The sequence below is a fragment of the Megascapheus bottae genome, chromosome 29 (genome assembly GCF_031878675.1).
Source record: "Megascapheus bottae isolate mThoBot1 chromosome 29, mThoBot2.hap1, whole genome shotgun sequence".
NCBI classification, from domain to species: domain Eukaryota; kingdom Metazoa; phylum Chordata; class Mammalia; order Rodentia; family Geomyidae; genus Megascapheus; species Megascapheus bottae.
Genome location: NC_143537.1, coordinates 12998418 through 13021991, shown reverse-complemented (window position 1 = coordinate 13021991; position 23574 = coordinate 12998418). Strand labels below are relative to the sequence as shown.

Below are 23574 nucleotides of genomic sequence, written 5' to 3'. Positions count from 1 at the left end.
AAAAAATCATTTTTGGCTCTTTATTTAAAAAGATTTTTTTTTGCTGTTTCAGGAGCTTGAACTCAGGGCCTGAGCACTGTCCCTGAGCTTTTGTGTTCAAGGCTAACACGCTACCACTTGAGCCATAACTCTACACTCCTGGCATTTTTTGGTTCATAAATGGAGATGAGGAGTCTCACAGGCATTCCTGTCCAGATTGGCTTTAAATCTTGATCCTCAGATCTCAGCCTTCTGAGAATTCCAGGTGTATGTCACCTGTGCCACCTCTTGGTCCTCATTAGGTCCCCTTCAGTTCATAATTCTCTAAATAGTTGAGTTTCCTTTGGCTTCCCCAATGACTTTTTATTGCCCTGTCCTGTCTCCTTGGCTCTGTGCTTGGACAGCCAAGCAGGTCCCAGAAATCCTTGTAATTCCCTGTCAAGTGTTTGTTCCATTCTGTTTTTCTAGCTATTCTACTCTGCACAAGAACTTTCAGAGGGAATTACTTACATCACCTACCATTGCTAAGTTGCAGCATCAGAGTCGGCCCAGCTCGCTCAGTAAAGTAACGTTATAGACACAATTAAATTCAACAGATGAGAAATACAAAAATCACAGTTAAGAATCTTGGCCCAATGCCCAGACTTCTTAAAAAAGTTGTATCGAGAAGAGTTTATTACAGAAGAATGGATGTCTCCTAGGAACAACCATTTGGAATAACTTTTTTTTTTCTGCCTTCGCAGAAAATCCCCAATTGTTATCATAGTTAGGATCTCATCTCTGCCTCTTCCCCTAATAGTCATGTTAATTAAGTGCAAGTTTCCAATGGAAGGCTAGCATTGTGAGTCTTCCCGATATTTCTCATAAAAAGCTGAATGTCTGGTTATGTTACCCTGAAGAAATCCCAAGGATCTGAGAGATTTTATGTAGTAAGACATAAGCAGTTTCTGATCCTGTCTTTGACATTTCCTCTTTTTGTTTTTGGTGGTGATGATGGTTACAGGGCTTGAACTTGAGGCTGAGTGCTTTCCCTGAACTCTTTTTCTCACAGCTAATGCTTTAGCACTTTGAGGCATGGCCCCACATCCAGCTTTCTGGTGGGTAACTGGTGATACAAGTCCCATATGGACTTTCCTGCTTGGGTTGGCTTTGAACTGCCATCCTCAGATCTCAAGGAATATCTAGGCTGACACGTGTGAGCCACTGGCACCTGTCATTACCTGTTCAAAGATCTCACAATAGGATTAAAGTTTCCATTCCTGAGTTTTGGTAGGTGATGACTGGTCTGAGAGTCCACTCTTTGTCTTCCCTTCTCCATTTCACTTACTACTTTCACACTGTTTTTCTAGAGTCAAAGCTTCAAATTAATTAACTCTATCTCATGGCAAGTTTCTGTGACCACTCCAGTATCACACCTAGTGATCAGGGTTTATCTCCTGAGTCCTTAATTTATAGCAATTATTATATTATGTATTAGTACATTCCATTATTTGTTATTGTCTAGTAAATTGTTATATATTATAATTAATAAAATATATTATTTACAATAATATCTATGAAAGCATTCACATACATAGCTGATGTATAAAAGATGTGTCAAGGGACAAGGGCTGAGAATTGTGGCTCACACTTGCCATCCCAGCCACTCTAGAGGTGAAAATTTGGGGGAATCATAGTTTGAGGCCAGCAAGACAAAAAGTTAGGAACATCTCAATTCACCTAATAAAGCAGGCACAGTGATTCACATCTATATAATTCCAGCTATGTGGAAAGTATGGATAAGAGGATTCAAGTCCAAGAGTAAGCCAGAGAAAAGGCATAATGCAGCCAGACCTTGCGGATTTGTGCCTATTATCCCAGCTACCCAGGAGACTGAGATCCAAGAATCCATGTTTGAAACCACTCCAGGAAGAAATGGCTGTGAGACCCTCCGTTAAGTCAACGAAAAGCTGACCCTGAATTCAAGACCCCAATACACAACATGTCCCTACACAGACACACACCCACCCCCCCACACACACTACACGACATTATCTATAAAATACCAAAAGCATAAAGCGTAGGGGACTTGGATTAAAGAGTAGCATGCTTGCCTAGCTAATGTGAGGTTCTTGGTCCAAAAACCTTGGCACCATCAAAAATAAACCTAAAAGTACATAAGATGAAGGGATTCCATTTTTGTAGCTTGAATCTCTTGTTTCACAATGGAAACTGAGGTGAACAATCAACAGTCTTATTGCAAAAGACAAGGGAGTCAGTAAGCCATAATGTGCCCCCCTGTTGCTCAGGCCTGGTTTGAGAAGCCCAGGAGATCTAAAAAGAGAGATGGAGCAGCGGGCAGTGACCATTTGTTAAGAAATACCATAGGCTCCCGAGGATAATACACTGCCACTCGTAATCAGATTCGTGTCCCCCAAGGGAACCCATCCAGTATTTCCATCCAGGTGTACTGTTCAGATGAAAGCCATTTCCGCAGGTTTGTACTGTGAACAGAATACTGGAATGAATGAATAAATGAATGAATGACTGAATGAATGAATGGAATTGGAAATGAAACACCAGGGGAAGGAAACTGCAGGCTTTCCATTCCCTGCCTTACTTTTCTATCTACAATAATCTTGACAATACCTTCATTTGTCAGGAAACTGCAGGTATAATTTTGTCATCATACAATACCAAGGCATGTGTGGGTGAGGGAGCTGGGGAATTCTCTATCAGACGTTAGCCATTTTGTGCTTGCTGTTGACACTTTGTCTAAGGCATATTGTTTCTGTGACATTGGATCCTATATAGGCAAGGAGAGCCAGCTTGAGAGGAAAGACCTGCAGGCTGGGATTGGTTGCTGAAGTTCTTTCTGAAGAGAGGGGGCTATCCTGATGGCTGGATAAAATTCAGGAGGGCAACCGTGAGGGAGGAAATCGCAGAGGAAGCCCACAGGAGAATCTCCTAGAGCAACTGAGTGAATCTGGAGTGGGAAATAGGATTTGATTTTGGTAAAAGAGAACAGGACGTGAGCAGGCAGAGCCCTCTGTCCATTCGCGTGCATTCATGATTGAATGTAGGACCACAGAAATATTCCATCCATGGGCAGGATTTGTGAAACATCAGTTTCTGTGCTTCTAGACCTGACTGAGACCCAACAACCAGAACGATAATTTCCCTTCTGCATGAAACTACTAAGTCCACACAGTCTGGAAATTTCACAAAGTTAGCCAGATCCAGAGAAACATAGGTTGCATGGTTTCCTCTCATTTGTGATAACTCGAATGTGACTATAAATCCACAAGTAAACACAAGAGATGGTTCAAAAAAAACAACACCACCAGGACATGCTCAAGGTCACTAGGTATTCAGACGGAGATATTCTTAGGAGAGGATCACAAACACACAATGCCTTTGTGTCTCTGAGCATACAAAAGAATATTTATCAAAATGAACTCCAGGAAATGGGAACAAGATTTTATTTCACTTTGTTGCTGCTTTTGTTTTCTTGCTTTTTTTTGTCTTGTTTGTTCTTTTATCTGTCTTTGGGAGGGCAAGGAAAGCCAAAGAAATGGAGGAACAAAGAATGAACAAATGCAGAAGTGTTACTTACTGGATACTGTGTGGAAAATGAACTTGTAGGTGGGGACAGAAGAGGAAAACTGGGAAAGAGCAAGGGAAGAGGTGACATTTTTTCAAAGAGAAATGTACTCTTTAGCAGACGTATTGACTATAACGCCTTTGTACATCACCTCTACAATAACAGTAAAGAATGCATGAAGGAAAAAGAAAAGATTTGAAACAATCCTTTCTTGACTCTGGGCGGTATGCAGTGAGATGATGATATATGACTGGGATATGTTTTCAGGAATAATTGAGAAAGTTTGCAGGCCCTGCCCCAGCCCAGGAGCAGGGAATTGAAGTAGAACTTACTTAGAGATGGAGAGATATGCCTGAGAATTTACAAATACCAGTCAACTAGTGCTTTTAGGGCTGATAACCAGGATGGGGACATTTCCATACCCTGGAATATTGAACAGAAATTTAATGAGTATCTTATATGCCAGTAAACGTATCAAAGCCAGTGTGTTCGATAGCTCTCCCTTGCTTGTCTATAATACAAGCAAGGAAAGGTTTCTGTTGGGTTCATGGCTTTAGAGATTTCAAACGATGGCTGGCTTCTCTTTACTGAACCTGTGATGGCTTGGTATGTTATGGTTGGTGGGAGTGGCAGATTAAACCTGCTTACCTCATGGTAGTTGGGAAACAAAGAACCAAGATGTATTAACACTCCCATGTGTGTTTATACTGTAGGTTCTACATAACGTAACTTTCTTCTACTGTATCTTAGTTCCTAAAGGCTCTGCCACCTTCTACTTGCACCATAATCTGGCAACCATGTGATTAATGGATAGGAAACAACCAGAGAAGAAATCTCCAAATGGACCAGAGGGAAGAGTATTTGACTTTCTGATTCTCTCATGATGGGAAGGGAAAAAATTCACAGGGCCTCATGAGACATGGGGTTCAATGTTCAGAAATGTCCTCTTTCCCTCACCAGGGAGTAGAGGGTGCTTTCTTGAGTATTCTGTGCCAATCAAGCCAATCATAAAATCAAGAGCTCCCAACCCAAACTATTTTCAAATAATACTAGCAGCCTACCGTAACAACAGTTAAAGATATGTATCTGAATACAGAAATATTTGTCACCCAACATGATAACATTGGCGGTGTCTAGGGTCTAATCAAAGATGATGAGGCATGTGATTAAGCAAGGAAACATAGCTAATAACACAGAGGATAAAGGATTGATCCACAATTATGGAAAATCAGCACAAAGATTAACTTAAAAATATTAAAATTAAATTGACCATCATAATTGTGCTTTGCAAGAAGTTAAAAGGAAACTTCAAAATGCAAACAAGAAGAGGAGAGAAAACACCAGAAAATATATATAATTTCAATAATGCCTACTCCATCCCATCCCCCCCAAATGGAAGGAACAGGCACAAGAGAAAATGTGTTTGAGGACAGTAATAGCTGAAAAACTTTAAGAATTTTATGAATACTATAATCAGCGGTTCAAAGAAACTAAAACATAATATGTGGATAAGAAACATAAAGAATAATACAGGGAGAAATATTGCAATCCAATTACTCAAAAGCAAGAATAAAGAAAAACTGAAAAACAGCTGCAGAACTGAAAAGCACATGCAAAAAAACCCAACCTTACCACGTATTTTTAGAAACAAGGGTCAAGACAATAGCATGTTTATTGCTGGAAAAGAAATGTCAACCAAAGGACCAGATATGATCTTTTAAAAAAAGCAAAAAACAAACAGCTGTCAATTTCAGTTTGATTCAATGTGAAAATACCTTTTTTCTTCTTTTTTAAACATAGAATAAACACTCATCCACAAGAGATTCAAGCTGTAAGAAATATTCAAGGGATGCCGTTAGGCGCCTTCTCAGGAAAAATATACTCTTCACAGAAATAATATCATCAATTAAAAATAATGAATCCACTAAACTAAAGAGAACCAGAAATGTTGAAACATGGTGAAACACACATATGACTTCTAGGTATTACATTAATCAAGATGCATGGTGTTGGGACAAAAGTATGGCCTAGTAGCAGAGTGTTTGCCTAGCATGCATGAAGCTCTGGGTTCAATTCCTCAGGGTCAAAAAACAGAAGTGGTACTGTGGCTCAAGTGGCAAACCCTAGCCTTGAAGAAAGCTCAAGGACAACGCCCAGGCCTTGAGGTCAAGCCTCAGGATTGGCAAAAACAAAACAAAACAAACAAACAAAAAAAGATGCATGGTGTCCATAAACTGATATGTTGAACTGAAACCCATCTGTACATAAATATAATAATTTTTTAAATAAAAAAACAACTTTTGACATTGAAATCAATGTCAAAAAATTTTAAAGCTGTTGAACAAGCAATGAAATGAATTTAGGGCACTACAACATTTATAAAGGTTGACATTTATGATAGTGTAATTCAAAAGGGATTAAATATGTTTCTTATAAAGAACACATAAGGTGTTTATTGGGGTTTAATTGAGAATGACTCATTATAGGTATCTCAGGCATGTACGTGTTTTGCCTACATTGAAAAACGATCACACATTCAAGTGAACTAACATGTTCATGACATCTTGGTATTGGGTTGGGATGGTAAGAATATTTAATCTTTAGTGCAGTTCAATTACACATTATTATTACCATGCGATATACTAGGTCTCTAGAATGTGTCACTGAAATTGGACAGATATCTCCTCACGGACCCAGTCCTTGATCCCTGATAATGAGCATTATGCTCGTTGTCTCTCTGAATTCTGCTTTTATAGTTCTTTATCATCCTGTGTCTTGCTCATTTCATTTATGTGCCAATTCACCTTCAGGATCCTTGAGTCACTGTGTGGGGATTTCAATGCCATTTTTTCCCCTGTAATCCCCTTGTCCCATAAAAAGTCCTTCAAAACCCTGAGTCCTTTATCCTCTGCTCCGGGTTAAAGATCTGAGACAAAGAAGACACTTTTTCCTTGGGGCCAGAGCTGAGTCATCAATTTTCTTCTGCTAATTTCTGTGTACTCTGGTTTTTCAGGAGCAATGAGCAATAGAATCCCAGAAATCTAGTAACAGTCTAAAGTTGAAATACAAACCTTCCAGTTGGTGTCTCAGAAATAGTATCCAAGGCAAGTGTATGTGCCAAGAGTGTCATACAAAAGGAAAAATTTGTACATAACTCCTTGTAGGTGCATTGAATGGAAAGCAAACTGATAACTAGTGAAACAGTGGAAGCAGACATGTTAGAAGCTCAGAGCATTTGAAATGAGGACTTGTTTTACCAGTCCTGGGACTTGAACTCAGGGCCTGAGCACTGTCCTTAGGCTTTCTTAAGGCTACTGCTCTACCTCTTTGAGCCATCGCTCCATTTCCAGGTTTTGAGCGGTTAATTTGGAGAGAAGATCCTCATAGACTTTTCTGTCCCAGCTAGCTTCAAACTGTGATCCTTAGATCTCAGTCTCCTGAATAGCTAGGGTGACAGGGGTAAGATTCTGGTGCCTGGCTAGGGCTTTTGAAACATGCTATGTTTCCACAGAGGACAGAGAGTTTCTAATGGAAGCTGTGAAAATAAAGGAAGTCATTTCATCCATTCTCAGGACACTTGCACAGGATATGTGTCAGTCTACAAACCAGTATATCCCTTTAAATTAGATAAAGACTGAAGATATTGGAATATTTTCAACATATAGTGGAGTAGGAGGATACCAAGCCTTTTTATTCCTTTGAGGGTATTACCTCGCATGAATTCCCATGGGGAACCTGGGATCATTTTAAATGAACTCAAGACACGGTCAAGGAATACCTACATATAAGCAAAAGATATGGCAAGTGACATTCTCTTACTTCGAAATGTCAAACCTCTGGCATCCTCTAGATCTTCTAGTTCAATAGATTCAGCTAGCAACTGGCCCCAATTTACGGGGTTAATGTGAGTATATGAGATGATTTATTATTTTTTTTGAGCTATAATGAAGCTCAAGGAAGATGGTGGAATTTTCAGCGTGGAAGTGTGCAGTGGTCCCTTTGAGCTCTCTGAGTAATTTAGATAACAGTGAAAGAGTACCAGTGTAGAAGTTCAGTAAATGTTCCCTTCTCAAGGATAGTACTCTATAACTTGAGCCACAACACCACTTCTGTTTTTTTCTGTGTATGTGGTACCGAGGAATCGAACCCAGGGCTTCGTGTATGCTAGGCAAGCACTGTACCACTAGGCCAAACTCCCAGTCCTGAGTATCACTCTTCACTCTCTTCTTTATGAACATTTTCATGCACCTGCATATTGGAGTCTTATTCGTCTTCCCTGATGAGGTAGGAAGCTCAGGAAGGTAGAGATTGCTTTCTGGTATCATATCCCTGTTATGTAATGAGGGACGGAATAAATATCTGTTGACTTTACTAAGAAATATGCATAGTCTTGGAAACCAGTATAACAATAGAGATAGGCTTAATTCCTCATGCGTGGTATGATCCCACATTTCAGAATGTGTGCAGCATGCAGATAATTCGGATGGACATAGCAATTGGATAACTGGTAGTTGACTATAAAAATATAAAATTGTGGAACTATCAGAAATATTATAATTTCCAGAGCAAAGCCTTTCATCTTGTGCAGGATTGTTAAAAGAAGGACTAGCGACTGGAAAAATTCCAGCCATGTAGATCGTAGACAGTTTTCACATCATGAATTCTACCTACTATCTCTCAACCAGAGAGGCAAGGAAGGAACAGAACATTCTCCTCTGAGTAGAAAACCACTAAAATACCAGTTTTAACCAGTTTTAACTCCCCACATTTTTCTCTTTAAGAATGTCAAATTGCTCTCCTTTTTTTTCTTAAGGGAGGAAAAAGCTGTTATTAATTTCCAGCCCCTGTTCTGAAAGAGGTACCCATTTCAAGACTAAATTTGCTACCATTTAACAAAGATATATGGCTGTAATTCCCTCATTTGAAATTTACTGACACCTTAAATAGAATGCAGAGAGGTTATTAATGTGTATATTTAATTACTTATTCTTTGGGATTCAAAGAGTAGTATCTCACTACTGTCTGAGTTTAATCTTTGTGTCATTGTCTTTGGAAATCTTTAATTTCATCATCATAAGGAATATTCAATTCTTCTTGCTCAAAATTTGATTAATCAAACTTTAGCTTAGGAGACAAAACAAATTACATCTGGAAAATGCCTTGTTTGAAGGTAACACGAAATGTTCTGTAAAAGATATGAAATCGCTTAATTCCTTATTCTCTTTTATGTTGAAGGATGAATATATTTTATGAGTAAAAATTTCACATTGTAGAATTATTATTCTTGTGGATTCAGGCAAGGGGCCAAGTCTAAAGGTATTTTATGCAAGTGATGACCTTCCTTTTTCCCTGCATCCTTTTGTTCCTACAAATACACATTGATTTTCTAGCGTGGTCAAAATACAGTCCCCTTTAAATGTTGAGGATTCGATGCAGAATTATATATACCTGATTAGCACTCAAAGAATTGAAATTAGGGCTGAGAATGTGGCTTAGTGGTACAGTGCTTGCCTAGCATGCATGAAGTCTTGGGTTTGATTTCTCAATACTACATAAACAGAAAAAACTGGAAGTGGTGCTGTGGCTCGTGTGGTAGAGTACTAGACTTGAGAAAAAAGCAGAAGCAGAAGCAGAAGCAGAAGCAGAAGCAGAAGCAGAAGCAGAAGCAGAAGCAGAAGCAGAAGAAGAAGAAGAAGAAGAAGAAGAAGAAGAAGAAGAAGAAGAAGAAGAAGCAGAAGCAGAAGAAGCAGCAGCAGCAGCTCAGGAACAGTGCGCGGGCCTTGAGTTTAAGCCCCAGGATTGGCAAAAAAAAATGAAATTTTTAACAATAAGTGCAAAATAAAAGCACAATGAACTAAAGCTTGATGAAACTAGGTTATGTTAAGACACAAGGGAATCCTGTTTTAGTCGGAGAGATTAGAAAAGGCAAAGGCACTGAGCTAGAACCCGGCATGGCTTTCTGTGAGAAAGAAAGAAGGCTGACTAGAGTAGAATTTGCCTTGGCAATCGTGGTAAATACACATGGAAGGAGACTGAGGTAGAAGTGGACGTGAAGCTAAGAGTTAATTTTCCAAGGATTTGGTGGTCAATATTTTAAAAAATATTCCATTAAAATGGAATATTCATAGAACACTGGGTGAGTGTACAAGCTTGATGAAAACATCTTGAAAGAGATGTCACTAATTCAGGCACCCTGTATTCATCACGTGCTTCCTCCAGTGACAACTCCTTGGTATAACTACTTAAAGATAATAAAAATATCTTCAAAAAAGAGAAGAGTGAAGGAAGAGATGGTTAGGAGAGGAATGGGTGAGACTGTTGAAAGGGGGAGACGCTGATAAAAATATATCATCTTCATAAGCTGCTTTGTGATATGGTACCTCCTTGGTTCAACTTCTTAAAGATAATAAAATAAAATAATATTTTGGTGAAAAACCAATTATCTGTGGAGGATACATGTTAGGGGCTGGTAATATTGGCTACGAGAGTTTTCATGAACTATAGAAATAATGGTGATTTGAACCAGATGACAGTTATGGAGATAGATACATAAAATTTGCCACACTCAAGAAAAACAGGGTTTAATTCCTGTGTCTGTGGTTCCTAAAACTCCACTGTAACTCCATTATAGAAGCATTGACCATGCTTCATAAGAATCAAGCAGCAGCTACACATTGGTGCCTCATACCTGTGATCCTAGCTACTCAGAAGGCTGAGATTTGAGGCTCACAGTTAGAAGCCAGGATGGGCAGAAAAGTCATGAGACTTATCTCCAACTAAGTATTGAAAAACAAAATCCAGACGCGGAGCTGTGGTTGAACTTTGAGCACAAATGCTCCAGGATAGCACATAGGCTCTAAGTTCAAGCCCCACGACAGGCATAAAACACAAGCAGTCATATTTTAAGGATTGAAAAATACTGAGATAATTACTACATCCAACTGTAACTAACCCAAAGGTCTGTTCAAACTTGGTTCACTCTTTGGTTTTTGGTCAATCCTGGAACTTGATCTCAGGGCTAGGTCGCTGTCCCTGAGCTTTTTTTTTGCTCAAGGCTAGCGCTCTACCACTTTGAGTCACAGCACCACTTCTGGTTTTCTGGTGATTAATTGGAAGTAAGAGTCTCATGGATTTTCCTGCCTGGGTTGGCTTCAAACCATCATCCTCAGTTCTCAGCCTCCTGAGTCATTGGTATTACAGGCCCAGAACTACCAGTACCTAACTATTCTCTCTTCATGAAGGATTTATAATAAAAGGAATTTCCTCAAGGCTACCCTATGTCTCTCAACTCTACCTAAGGGCTCCTCTGTCATTGGACTCAGATATGTATAGTCCAGCAGAGCAGGCTGATAAGTATACTGTTGGAATAAAAAGCAATAAGTAGACATAAAGGTCCTCTCTAGTTCCCGGGTACATGGTTCTTAGGGCTATTCATAAAATCCAGTGGCTTTGACTTGGAAACATTTCCTCTTTCTCTGTCCATCCCTAGCTACCCCTCCCCACCCTCCCCCCTCCCCCCCCCCCGCCATAACTCACTCTCTATCCCTTCAATCTTCCCAACCACTGAATTTCTGACACATACCCTAGAAATCTAAAGCAGGTATACGTTTTTTTTAAATATTTTTGTTCCTCTGTAAAACAGCAGGTGAATATGAATCTAGCAGTGCTTTCTAACCTTTTATGTAACAATCCTTAAAAACGTGAATGAACACATTTATACACATACGAGGCCATCAGATAAAGGTAATTGGGCTAGGGTGACAGTTCTATCCACTTGTCACTCCAGGGCTGTTAGATCAAGATTCAGGTAGCTATTTGACTTGTTGTACAGGGGAGGAAAATGTATGAGAGCCAATGGTTATATTCTGGGAGTGTGTGACCTTCTCAGAGCCCATTAACTTGCATGGGCAATATTTAATCTTAGCAAACTTGACATTTCCCACCATCCTAACCTAGGTATTGAAATATCTAAATCATACACATATAGGAAAGCATCTACAAGGGTCATAGGCCAATGGCCATATACATATTGAGTGAAGTAGAGGATTCTGATACTCTCCCAGAAGAGGATTCCAGTGGTATAACTTTGGAATAACTCACAGTTCAATAAAACAAATATCAGGAAGCTGAGGCGATTCCAAGAGCAAGGGAAGAAAGCCACGGAGCGAGAAAGAGAGGGTGAAAACAGTTATAATGTTTTGTGTACACATGGGAAAAATGGATCAAGGTAGCTAGATGAGGGGCCGGGTGGGTTTGGGAGAGATAGGGAGAAAGGCAGAAGAGGTGGTCAAGATGTAAGACCTTCACACAGTACCATATTGAATTAATTGAAGCTGCTTTTCTACTCCTGCCTCAGGAAAATAAAATAGTTTTCAACATACCACATCGTGCTGACAGGCTGACATGCTGAATTGGCACTCCTTTGTACAACTGCCTAAATATAATAATAATAATAATAATAATAATAATAATAATAATAATTTAAACAATAAAATAACTAGTGGTTGGTGTGTCACATAAATTGGAGTGGAACAAGACCAGATATAGTAATCAAGTAGGAGACCATTCCTGGAACTCAGGCTTTAAGAATAACATGAAAAATGAAGATGCACAGTTCAGGATTATATCTGATTTACTTACATTGCTTTGTGTTGTTGGTTGTGGGGCTTGAACTCTGGGCAGAGGCGCCGTCCCTGAGTTCTTCAGCACAAAGCTCTACCACTTAGAGCCACAGTGCCTCTTCAGGTTTCCTGGTGGGTCATTGGAGATAATTGTCTTGTGGACTTTAGTGTCTGGGCTGGCTTTGAACCACAATCCTCAAATGTTATCCTCTGGCGTAGCCAGGATTACAGCTATGAGCCACCCGCATATGGCTAAATCTCCTTTTTCATGATGGATAAAGGCCACTCCCCTAGCCTCATTGTCACTTATTTAAAGGTCCTGTCTCTAAGTAGTCACATGTTAAAGTACTTAGGGTTAAAACTTCCTCGTAATGGGAACACCATTTATCTCATTCCAGATTGGTCTTCAATGCTGAGTGCTGATGTGAGCTTAACATAGCCCTGTTTCTATGAGAGCAGGAAACAATCTAAATTCTCATCCACAGGTTCCTTAGTCATTCCACCCATGATGTGGAATCTCAGGAAAGGATTTAGGAGAACCACATCAAAATATTTCTTTGAAGTACACTGCGTTCTGTATTTCTAAACATACTGACGAGCAGGGAAAGTAAACTACTGCACAATATGTCAAATATACTTTTATAAGTAAAATGTACATGGATGTATACTTCTCCAAGAAATGGAAACAAGAAAGTTTTTCTTTGTTACTGTTTTTATTTTCTTTCCTTTGTGTTCATGTATCTGTCTTTGGGAGGAGAAGGAGAGGTGCGGAAATGGAGAGAAAAAGCGTGCATCAATTCTACAACGGTATTCCCTAGACTTTGTTGAAAATGAACTATAAAATTTACAGTGAGGAGGGGAGGGTAAAGCTGAGAGAATCTGGAATGAGATAAGTGGTGTTACCTTTCAAGATTATGTGTTCTAACCCTAAATGCTTCAAAATGTGACTATTTATAGAGATGGGATCTTTAAATAAATAAGTTGACAATGAAGCCGGGACAGTGGCTTTCATCTACCATGAAAAAGAGAAATGCAATCATGTGCTCAGGGCTCAAACCTGTAATCCTAGCTCCTCAGGGAAGGAGTGACATTGTCCAAAAAGAAATACACCCTTTACCTGACTTAGGAAACAGTACTTCCTCCATGCATCACCTCGATAATAACAATCGAAAAGAAGAATGCTAAAATAAAAATTAAATTAATAAAAATAAACTTTGTTCCAGTATTTGTTATGGACCTAAATCTCTTTTCCATATGGCTATGATGTCATCATGCCTTGCGCTGTGCTCTATTATTATCCTCAACTCATGAACTAGTAAACTGAGGATACATATTTTCCTAGCAGAGGTCACGCAGAGATGGACTGCGCCTGGATATTCTGGATTCTTACACTATGTCCTTAACTCTGATGGAATTAATGAGTGGGGCTTGAGCAAATCCCTCCAAGATGGCAACCTGGACCTCTGCAATCATTCACCTTGAAGATGTCTCTCATTTGGACTTTAAACTCAGTCCACGACGCTGTGCATTTAGATGAAAGAATGAGAAGGGATACACGTATTTATTTCCCCTCTGGATTCCCTGATTTAATTAGAACGAAAAAACTCTCCCTGAGACTTTCTTTGCTTCTCTAACCAATAGAACGGGGGTAGCCTCCTGGTTTGTTTACTTATTTTTTTACTTATTTATTATTTTTTTTTGGTCAGTTGTGGAGCTTGAACTCTGGGCTTGGGCACTGTCCCTGAATTTTTCAGCCCAAGGCTAGAGTTCTACCACTTGAGCCACAGCACCACTTCTGGTTTTCTGGTGGTTCACTGGAGATAAGAGTCCCACAGAATTTTGTGCCCAGGTGACTTTGAACCTTGATCCTCAGATCTCAGCCTCCTGAGTAGCTAGGATCACAGCCACCTGGCACATCATTTTTAAAATTTCATTAACTAATTATTTTATTTTTACCAGTGTTCAGACTTGAACTCAGCGCTTGAGCACCGTCCTTGAGCTTTTGCGAGACTAGTGCTAAACCACTTCAGCTACTGTATCACTTGTAGCTTTTTCTGTGTATCTGATACCAAGGAATCGAACCCAGGGCTTCATGCATGCTAGGCAAACACTCTACCCCTAAGCCACACTCAGGCCCTTAGCATCAATTTTGTCTTGGAGATCTGCCCACTTATTTCCATTTACACTGGCTCTCCACCACTTGAGCCATACTTCTGATTTTTTGAGATTAATTGAAGATTACAAACCTGATAGATTTGTTTTCCTCCATTCTTCCTAAGTAGCCTATAGACATGAGACACTACAGCCCTGCTTAATGAAGATGAACATGTTTTCCTTCTATACTCCATGGTATTTTCCAATATCAAGTTAGGTAAAATGTGGAACCAAATAGCAAAGAAAAGGAACAGGTTGCTTTTGGAAAGGATTTTTGCAATTTCACATCACCACTTGCCAAGTAAAATGGCTGAGTGACTATCAAGTCACAACTGTTACCAGACACAGAGACTTGGTTTAGCTTCTTGTGGGTCTCAGTCCAGATGGCTGGGTACAGTTCCCAGGAGGCCCTTGGAACACTGGAGAAGGAACTTGTCTGAAATCGCTTGTCATGTCTTTCCAACCTATCCTTATCCTTATTCTTATCCTCTCAACATATTCTTTTGCCACAGGATAAACTCAAATGCCCATGAGTCAAGGAAGGACAGGTATCATGTACAGGATACTATACTACTTTACTAGGGCCCCAGTTTCTTTGCTTCTCCAGAAAACCTAGAGTCATCTGGAGATTGCATCACACAGGAATGTTTTTCAGCTACCAAATCACCCCAGAAAATCTGACTTCTGGAACAATAGAAGACCTTGAGCCATGGCTGCATGCATGCAGGTAGCCAATGAGATAGTCCCTTACCTTTCATATTCCAAGCAAGAAGGAAGAGTAACAACTTTCTTTCTTTCTTTCCTTCCTTCTTTCTTTCCTTCCTTCTTTCTTTCTTTCTTTCTTTCTTCACTTTTTTCTTTCCTTTTCTTTCTCGTTCTTTCCTTCTTTCTTTCTGTCTTTCTTTTTTCCTTCCTTCCTTCCTTCCTTCCTTCCTTCCTTCCTTCCTTCCTTCCTTCCTTCCTTCCTTCCTTTTTTCAGAAGGAAGGGGTTAGAATTCAGAGCCTGGGCACTGTTCCTTGGCTTTTTTTTTTAATCTCAAAGCACTCTGCCATTTGAACCACACCTCCACTTCCAGCTTTTTGCTGGTTAATTGGAAGTCCGAATCCCACAGCCCTAGCTTGCTTTGACCTGTGATTCTCAGATCTCAGCCTTCTGTGTAGTTAGGGAGACAGGCGTGAGCCACGGACACCCAGCCTCAAAAAACGGTTGAGAAGATGCATTGTATTCATAAATTGCTTTGATCAATGGCAACTTCTTTGCATAACTACTTAAAAGATTTTTTAAGTCAAATATGTATTGCACACAGCTCTTGAACTACAGTGTGGTTATTATTCTTTGGGAATAAAAACATGGTGGAATCTCGATTGGCCCTTTGAAATACATGCCAAAAAATTGGTCTCAAGATAGAATCAGAAGAATGATTGCTTTGCTTTATCTGCTTCAGTCTTTGTCCTGAGAGCTGCAAGGAGGAAGGGATAGAAATATTGTAATTGAAACTTTAGAAGAGAGGACAGCAGTGTGGCCTAGTGGTAGAGTGCTTGCCTAGCATGCATGAAAACCCGGAAGTGGTGCTGTGGCTTAAGTGGTAGAGCTCTAGCCTTGAGAAAGTCCAAAGACAGGACAGTGCTCAGGACCTGAGTTCAAGCCCCCAGGACTGGCAAAAACAAAAAAGAATTCCACGTGATTCAAGGAGAATTCCCAGCTATAGGCTCAAGATGGAAGGTGGCAGTCTTAATTAAGGTCGGTGCTATCCTTGGGAGGAGAAGATGGAAGGGTTGCTGGTAGAAAAGATGATGAAGATAAAGCAAAAAATCAAGAGAAAAATAACACTAGAAATGGATCTGTGTGTGTGAGAGGGGGGTGGAGACTGTTGATGTGAGATGTGTCTTGTTTATAACTATGAGTTTACTTTGGTTAGAGACACAAGTTTGGCCTCCTCCATCTACTTATATTAAGGCCTCTCAGCACTATGTATATCTGGAACCAAAGCATTGTTTATGGTGGGGTTACCTCCCTAGATTTTTACCCCACTGGGTGACAGAAACAGCTCCTCTTGCACTTCCAGACAGCCAAGGAGTATCTCCAGCTACTCTCCATGTTTTCTGGGAAAAAATGTACTCCTGGTTAAGAAGTGATTCCTTATTTTCCTTATATCATACACCAGTCAAAAGAGAAGAGGGAGCTCTGTTTAATAATATTGCCTTTTAGAATCAGAGAGGAGCAGGTTTAAATCTTCACAATGAATTCACTCTATCTTACAATAGTAATCACTTACCTTTCATCATTTGTAAGACAAGGAGGGCCCCGATTCCACCCCATGTAATTATTGTGAATATTATCACTATCAAGTGACAAACATCAAGCTGAGCGTGGCTACCTTGTTTCATTACTTTGGATTGCTAGGAAGGAAAATCATAATTTTGGAATCTTTTGTGATTTTTCCCAGAGCATAAGGCCCAGTCTGAAATGCCATCCACCCACCTAAACCAAATCTGACTTATCTTTCAAGATTTTTTGTTATTGTTGGTGGTGGTGGTGGTGATTTAGGGACTTGAACTCTGGGCCTGGGCCTTGTTCCTGAACTCTTCAGCTCAAGGCTAATGCTCTACCACTTTGAGCCACAGTGCCACATTCTGTTTTCTGGTGGTTCGTTGGAGATAAGAGTCTCAGGGACTTTTTTACCCAAGCTGCCTTTGAATCCTGATCCTCAGATCTCAGTCTCCTGAGTAACTAGAATTACAGATTTATTACTCTTTTCCCCTCCCTATTGAAGACTATCACTCCAATATATGGTGATTAGTATCATTTCTAAACTCCCAAGGGCAGTCAGAGGTCATATTGCAGAATTTGCAATGTTATTAAGTATTGACCCATTTTCGACTTGCTTTCTCTCTGTGTTCTTTCTGACCTTCCATCAAGCAATTACGTTTCCTGATTATGTTGGGGTGATCTCTTGAGTATCTTCCAGTCGATCGAATCATCCTCCGATGGATGGGGAAAAAATAATAATCAACTTCTAATTATGACTAAGCTAGCACAGGACCACCTTGGGCAAAGGCATCTGGATGATAAGATCAACTTAACTCTTCTGATCTTTTTATGCCCAGGAATGCCAATCTGCATGAAAGATAAATGAATTCTCAGCAAGAGCCAGAGAGCAAGCTTCATCTGAGAGACTGACATTTTCTCCCTGTGTTGGAAGACAGTTAAGACTTGCAGGAACTCAAGGTGCTCAAATGGGGCGGCTGCTCACCTTCACAGGATTGTCTGGCTGTGAGCAAGGACTGCATTTGGGCTTTGATCTCAGTGGGAAGTCAGCTCTCAGATTCACTGCAGGCAGGGAGACTTTCAGATGAACCTTGACTTTGCTAAGCCATGGAAATGGTCATAACTGAAAGACAAGAAGGCCTGACCATGGTGTGCATAGGAACCAGGAGCTGAGAGCAAAAGTGATTTCCTATTTTCATACCTATTAAGAGGCTTACTCTGTCTTGCTAATTCCTGTAGACACTTAATGAATATGTATGGAAAGAGATTCCCCGGCTGTATATATATAAATACAAATAGATGCATATATGTATGTATGTGTATACATATATGTATAGGTTTATGGATATATATGCATTTATTCTCTTCTAAGATCAGTTTTCCTTCCTATAGTAGGAAAACTTGGACTCAGTGCCTTTTTACTTTCCCTTCGCTTTATCAATCTTAATATGGATCTGATCTGCTGCCCTCTATGACTGCATGCGAGCCCTATTTTACAGCATGAAACCTAAGGGTTGTTGGCTCTTAACACACAGTGTGATAGGCAGAAAGTTCCAAGATGGCCCCATGATTCCTTGGAAATCATATGAACAATGATTGGCTTCTAACCAATAGTCCTGTGTAGTATGTTTCCATGAGACTCCCCCACCCCTCATCAGTCTTGGAAGAAGCAGCTTTCCACAGCGCAAAGGACTGTGATCAGGAGTTCAGCCTGACTGTTGGCTTCCAGGCACAGGAAGAAGGAACAGGCAACGAAGAACAATCTGATTGTACAACAGCCAGTTTTAAGCTTAAAAGATGAGCCTCACGTGGGGCTGTGAATGTGGCCTGGTGGTAGAGTGCTTGATTAGAACACATGAAGCACTAGGTTCGATTCCTCAGTACCACATAAGCTGAAAAAGCTGGAAAGTGATGCTCTGGGCTCAAGTGATCGAGTGCTAGCCTTGAGCAAAAGAAGCTTATAGACAGTGCTCAGGCCCTGAGTTCAAGCTCCAGGACTAGCAAAGAATAGTAGGGAGGGAGGGAGGGAGGGAGGGAGGGAGGGAGGAAGGAAGGAAGGAAGGAAGGAAGGAAGGAAGGAAGGAAGGAAGGAAGGGTGGGTTATCCTCAGCTCCAGACTTGGTGTCAACATATCTCATCTCTAGGCTATAGGTTTGAGGCCTTGAGAAGGACACCCCAACTCACCTGTACCCATAATCTAGACCCACGAACACTGAGATGTGGTATGAATATTATTTTAACACTGCTGAAAGTGTGTCCCTGTATCATATAGTAATAGAAAATGAAGGTACACAGTATCATAAACCTCTCTTGATTTATGTCAAAAACAGAGGTCTGGGGAAAAAAATCTCTTTTTTAGAAAACCTAAAATTCCCAGAGATTGAGTTAAAGTTCGGTTGTGGGTAAGGAGAATCTCTGAAGGTCATCCAATAAGATGAGTCAGGCACCAGTAGCCGAGCTACTGAGGAGGCTGAGCTCTGTGGATTGCAGTTCAAAACCAACCTAGCTGAAAAGTTCATGAGACTTCAATTCATCACCAACCAACCAAGCAACAAACCTGAAGGGAAATGGTGGCTCAAGTGACACAGAGCCAGCCTTGAGCAAAAAAAAAAAAACAAAAAGGTATGGGGTTCAGGCCCCAAGTTCAAGCTCCAGTACAGGCACAAATAAGCAAACAAACCAAGTCAATAAAGAGACTGTTTCATTCAAACAGCACATTCAGAGGTATTAACTGGCAGGCAAAGGGTTGAATAGCAAAGCTGGCAAACAGATATTTATACACACGTTTGCATCAAGTAAATCCAGAATATTAACTTGTCTTTTCAAATTATTCGCTCCTTTCAAGTAATCTACTTGATGAATTTGTGCTGGCATGCTTTTTAAAAAATATATAGATATAGATATAGATAGATCAAATAGGATACTGTTTCTACCTGTAATTCCACTTTTGCATGATTAAAATACCTCATGTCTGCCCCTGGAGTTAAAATGACAAATGTACCCAGTTGCACGCCCCCATACTGTCACCAGGGGACTGTTCCATTTGTTAATAGCATTTTTTTTTTTGCACCAGGAATTTTGTCTTCAGTGGAGAGTAAATTGCCTTTCATCTACACCGATATTTACAGCATGTTCAAAAAATGGTTTATGTTTTATTTACCACTTTGTTCTGGCAGGAAGATGGGGTTTGAGGGAGGCTAAATTCACTTTTTTTTTCCAAGTCACGAGGGCTACAAGATGAAACCTGTATAGCAATCTTTTATCCTCCATGCTAGAATGTTCCTCGTAGGACAGGCATCTACCTGGCTTAATCGCAATCCGTATGTAAGACAGCACATGGGAACTGAAATGGGAGCTCAAAGAAGTGTAACCCAGCTGGCTTGGAGCATTTGGGGGGTTTCAGAAGCTACTGTTTCCTTTAAAATGCCACTGTGGACAGCTACGGGCCAATCAATTGCTCAGAATCTGGAGGTGTGGCTCAAGGGGTCATGAGTAAAAGAAGGCTGAGTGAGAATTTGGAGCCTGGGTTAGGATATAGCTTAGTGGCAAAGTGCTTGCCTAGCAAGGGTGACATCCCGAGTTCAATCCCCTGTACCAAAAAAAGACAATATGTGTGTGTAGACACACATGTATGTGTGTAGACACACATGTATGCAGTTATTTATGCATACATATGTGTATATACTATATATACTACAGTGTATTTACACACAGATACATGTATATATAACTGTTGTATATAACTGTATATATGTCTATATACATATATGTGTACAATAACAACAAAAAATCATTGCTACCTTCTTACCAGATTACTACCTTCATTCTAATCTACAGACTATGTGGCAATCGAATTTACCAAACACCAAGTTACCTCTGAGGTCTTTTCTCTCTCTGTACTCAATCATAAGTTGTTGGTCAGTAACATTAAAAACTCAATATTAATGAGGTGCTGGTGACTCATGCCTGTAATTCTAGCTACTCAGGAGGCTGAGATCTGAGGATCAGGGTTCACATCCCGCCCAGGCACTAAAGGCCGTGAGACTCTCATTTCCAGTAAACCACCAGAAAACCAGGAGTGGAGCTGTGCCTCAAGGGGTAGGGTGGTATCCTTGAGCTGAAGAGCTCAGGGACAGCATTCAGGCCCAGAGTTCAAGGCCCGCAACCGACAAAAAAAAAAACAATGGTTGAGAGAAATTTTTCTAAAAAATGTGATAAAAAATAGAATAGAAAAGGCAAGGGCAACCATGCTTTTCAATAAAACTCCTGGATGCTCTTTGATTTGAGACTTGTACATGTACCCCATGTACGCATACACACACACACACACACACACACACACACACACACACACACACACACACATTGATTTCACCATATGTCTTAATTTAAATAAGAATAATAAATAAGAATAGACCCTTAGGCTCTAATTTACTAGCTGCATGAAGCCTGATTTAATCCTCTATGGATTTGTTGCCCCCTTCCTTGATTTTTATATGCAATATAAAGCTGGGAAACTGAGGCTAACAGAGGTGAAATAATTCCCAAAATCACAAAGGTGGTTTGGTTAGGGCAGCAAGAAGAAATGAACCCTGAATGTCCCCACAAATGACCAAAGTTTCCTGTCCTGTTCAGATAGAAAAAGTTATCAAACAAGCCTGGCACCAGGGAATCACGCCTGTTACGCTAGCTATTCTGAAAGCTGAGATCTGAGCATCCTGGTTCAAAGCCAGCTCTGATAGGAAACCTTATGAGACTCTCATCTCCAAGAAACCCCACAGAAAGCCTAGAAACCGAGCTATGGTTCAAGTGGCAGAGTGCTAGCTTTGGGCAAAAATTTCTCAGAGAAAGTGCCCAAGCCCTGAGTTCAAACTCCATGACTGACCAAATAAATCAACAAAAAATATATATATCTTAAACAAATACCATTTGAAACCTCTCCAGACTCTGCCCAATGATTTTATTTGCAATGGATGATATTTATTTCTGGAGCTATAACAATAGAAGGAGAATAAGTTTTAAAACAGCTCACATCTACCCAATTGTCAGGCACATAAATGCCTTGCTGTGTCTCAATTCATGATAAGAACAGTATTCTGGTTGATAAATTGAATATCTGGCTGTTTTCTATTATTTGTTGAATTTCTGCCTTTCAGGTCTGTGACACAGCCTTTAAGCTGGCATATAGATTATTAAGCAGTTTTGTGGAAGCATAAAACAGTACTCCTAAAATTTGTAATTATCATACGAATGTTGGTGTACATAATGTAAATTGTCCAATTAGTACTTCTGTGCCTATTTTTCAAAAAAAAATAGTGTGCCTAATTAAATCTTACTGAAAGGTCTGGCATAAGAAAAAGAAAATGTTTAGAAGTATTTTTTTAATTAAAAAAAATGTTTACCAGTTCCGGGGCTTGAACTGGGGGCATAGGCATTGACTCTGAGTCTCTTTATACTTGAAACTAGCACTTTACCACTGGAGCCACAGCCCCACTTCTGGCTTTTTCTGAGTAGTTTGTTGGAGATAAAGAATCTCATGGATGTTTCTGCCCCTGTTGGTTTCAAACTGAGATCCTCAGATCTCAGCCTCTTGAGTCGCTAGGATTACAGGTGTGAGCTACTGGTACTCAGCTCTAGAATATTCTTTAAAACACAAACCAAGATAACCATTTTTGTGCAATCAAATTCATTTCTCTTTAGCTTAGATTCCATCAAAAACCACTCCGCTCAACACGAGCGCTTCAAAATGGATATTGAAGCCTATTAATGGCCTGAGACTCAGGAGACTACCTTGGAATGATAGGTATTTCTTACAAACAAATCAAAAGGATAAAAATAAAATAAAATAGAGACTTGAATCACCTGGGCAGCTGACTCTGTTTAAAGCAGTTCTCTTCACTTGGCTCAGAAACAATGGACGACTCCTGGACTTCTCTCTGCCTTTACCACCCATGGATGCAAGTTCCAATTAGGAGTTTCTTGGGGTTCAGCCATCCACCATTTTGCACTGGCAGGAGCAGATTGTCTGAAAAATGGCCACATGCCTTTGATGAGCTGGCCTTGGCCTTTATTTCCTCTTCACCTTTCATCTCTTTTCTCTTTCTCTGAGGTCCTGTCATACAATGTCTCTTCCTCAGGCCCCATACGATCTCTTGTTCTTTTTGTAATTGTTTTGCTCTTCAGCTTGGAGAAGCACTTTTCTGAGTTTCCTCTAAAATATCATAGAAGAAGGAAGAGGAGGAGGGGGAGGAGGAGGAGGAGGAGGAAGAGGAGGAGGAGGAGAGGAAGAAGAAGAAGAAGAAGAAGAAGAAGAAGAAGAAGAAGAAGAAGAAGAGGAGGAGGAGGAGGAGGAGGAGGAGGAGGAGGAGGAGGAGGAGGAGGAGGAGGGAGGGAGAAGAGAAGAAGAAGAAGAAGAAGAAGAAGAAGAAGAGAAGAAGAAGAAGAAGAGAAAAAGAAGAAGAGGAGGAGGAGAAGGAGAAGGAGAAGGAGAGGAGGAGGAGGAAGAGGAGGAGGAGGAGGAAAGGAAAATAAAAAAGATAAGTAAAGAAGAAGAAAGAAGAAGAAGAAGGAGGAGAGGAGGAAGGAGAAGAAGGAGAAGGAAGAGAAGAGAAGGAGAAGGAGAGGAGGAGAGGAGAAGAGGAGAGGAGGAGGAAGAGGAGGAGGAGGAGGAGAGGAAAAAAGAAAGAAGAAAGAAAAAGAAGAAGAAGAAGGAGGAGGAGAAGGAGAAGGAGAAGGAGAAGGAGAAAGAGAAGGAGAAGGAGAAGGAGAAGGAGAAGGAGAAGGAGAGGAGGAGGAGGAGAGGATGAGGAGGAGGAGGAGGAGGAGGAGGAGGAGGAGGAGGAGGAGGAGGAGGAAGACAATTTCCACCTGAGGGTTGTCAGAAAGTGAATTCAGGTCAGATTCCTGGAGTGACTGGCAGGCTTTTAAAGGTAGCTTTGAACTTTCCTCCTTCTGGTTTCCTTTGTCTA

General features: G+C 40.4%; 1 protein-coding gene across 1 annotated transcript in view; it reads left to right on the top strand.

The window, feature by feature from the left end:
• Gria1 (glutamate ionotropic receptor AMPA type subunit 1) overlaps positions 1–23574 on the top strand; it is a 133133-nt gene that overhangs the window by 5608 nt on the left and 103951 nt on the right. The window contains exon 3 of the mRNA XM_090321173.1: positions 448–544. Coding sequence (XP_090177299.1) covers positions 448–544 — 97 coding nt within the window. The remainder of the gene's footprint in view (positions 1–447; positions 545–23574) is intronic.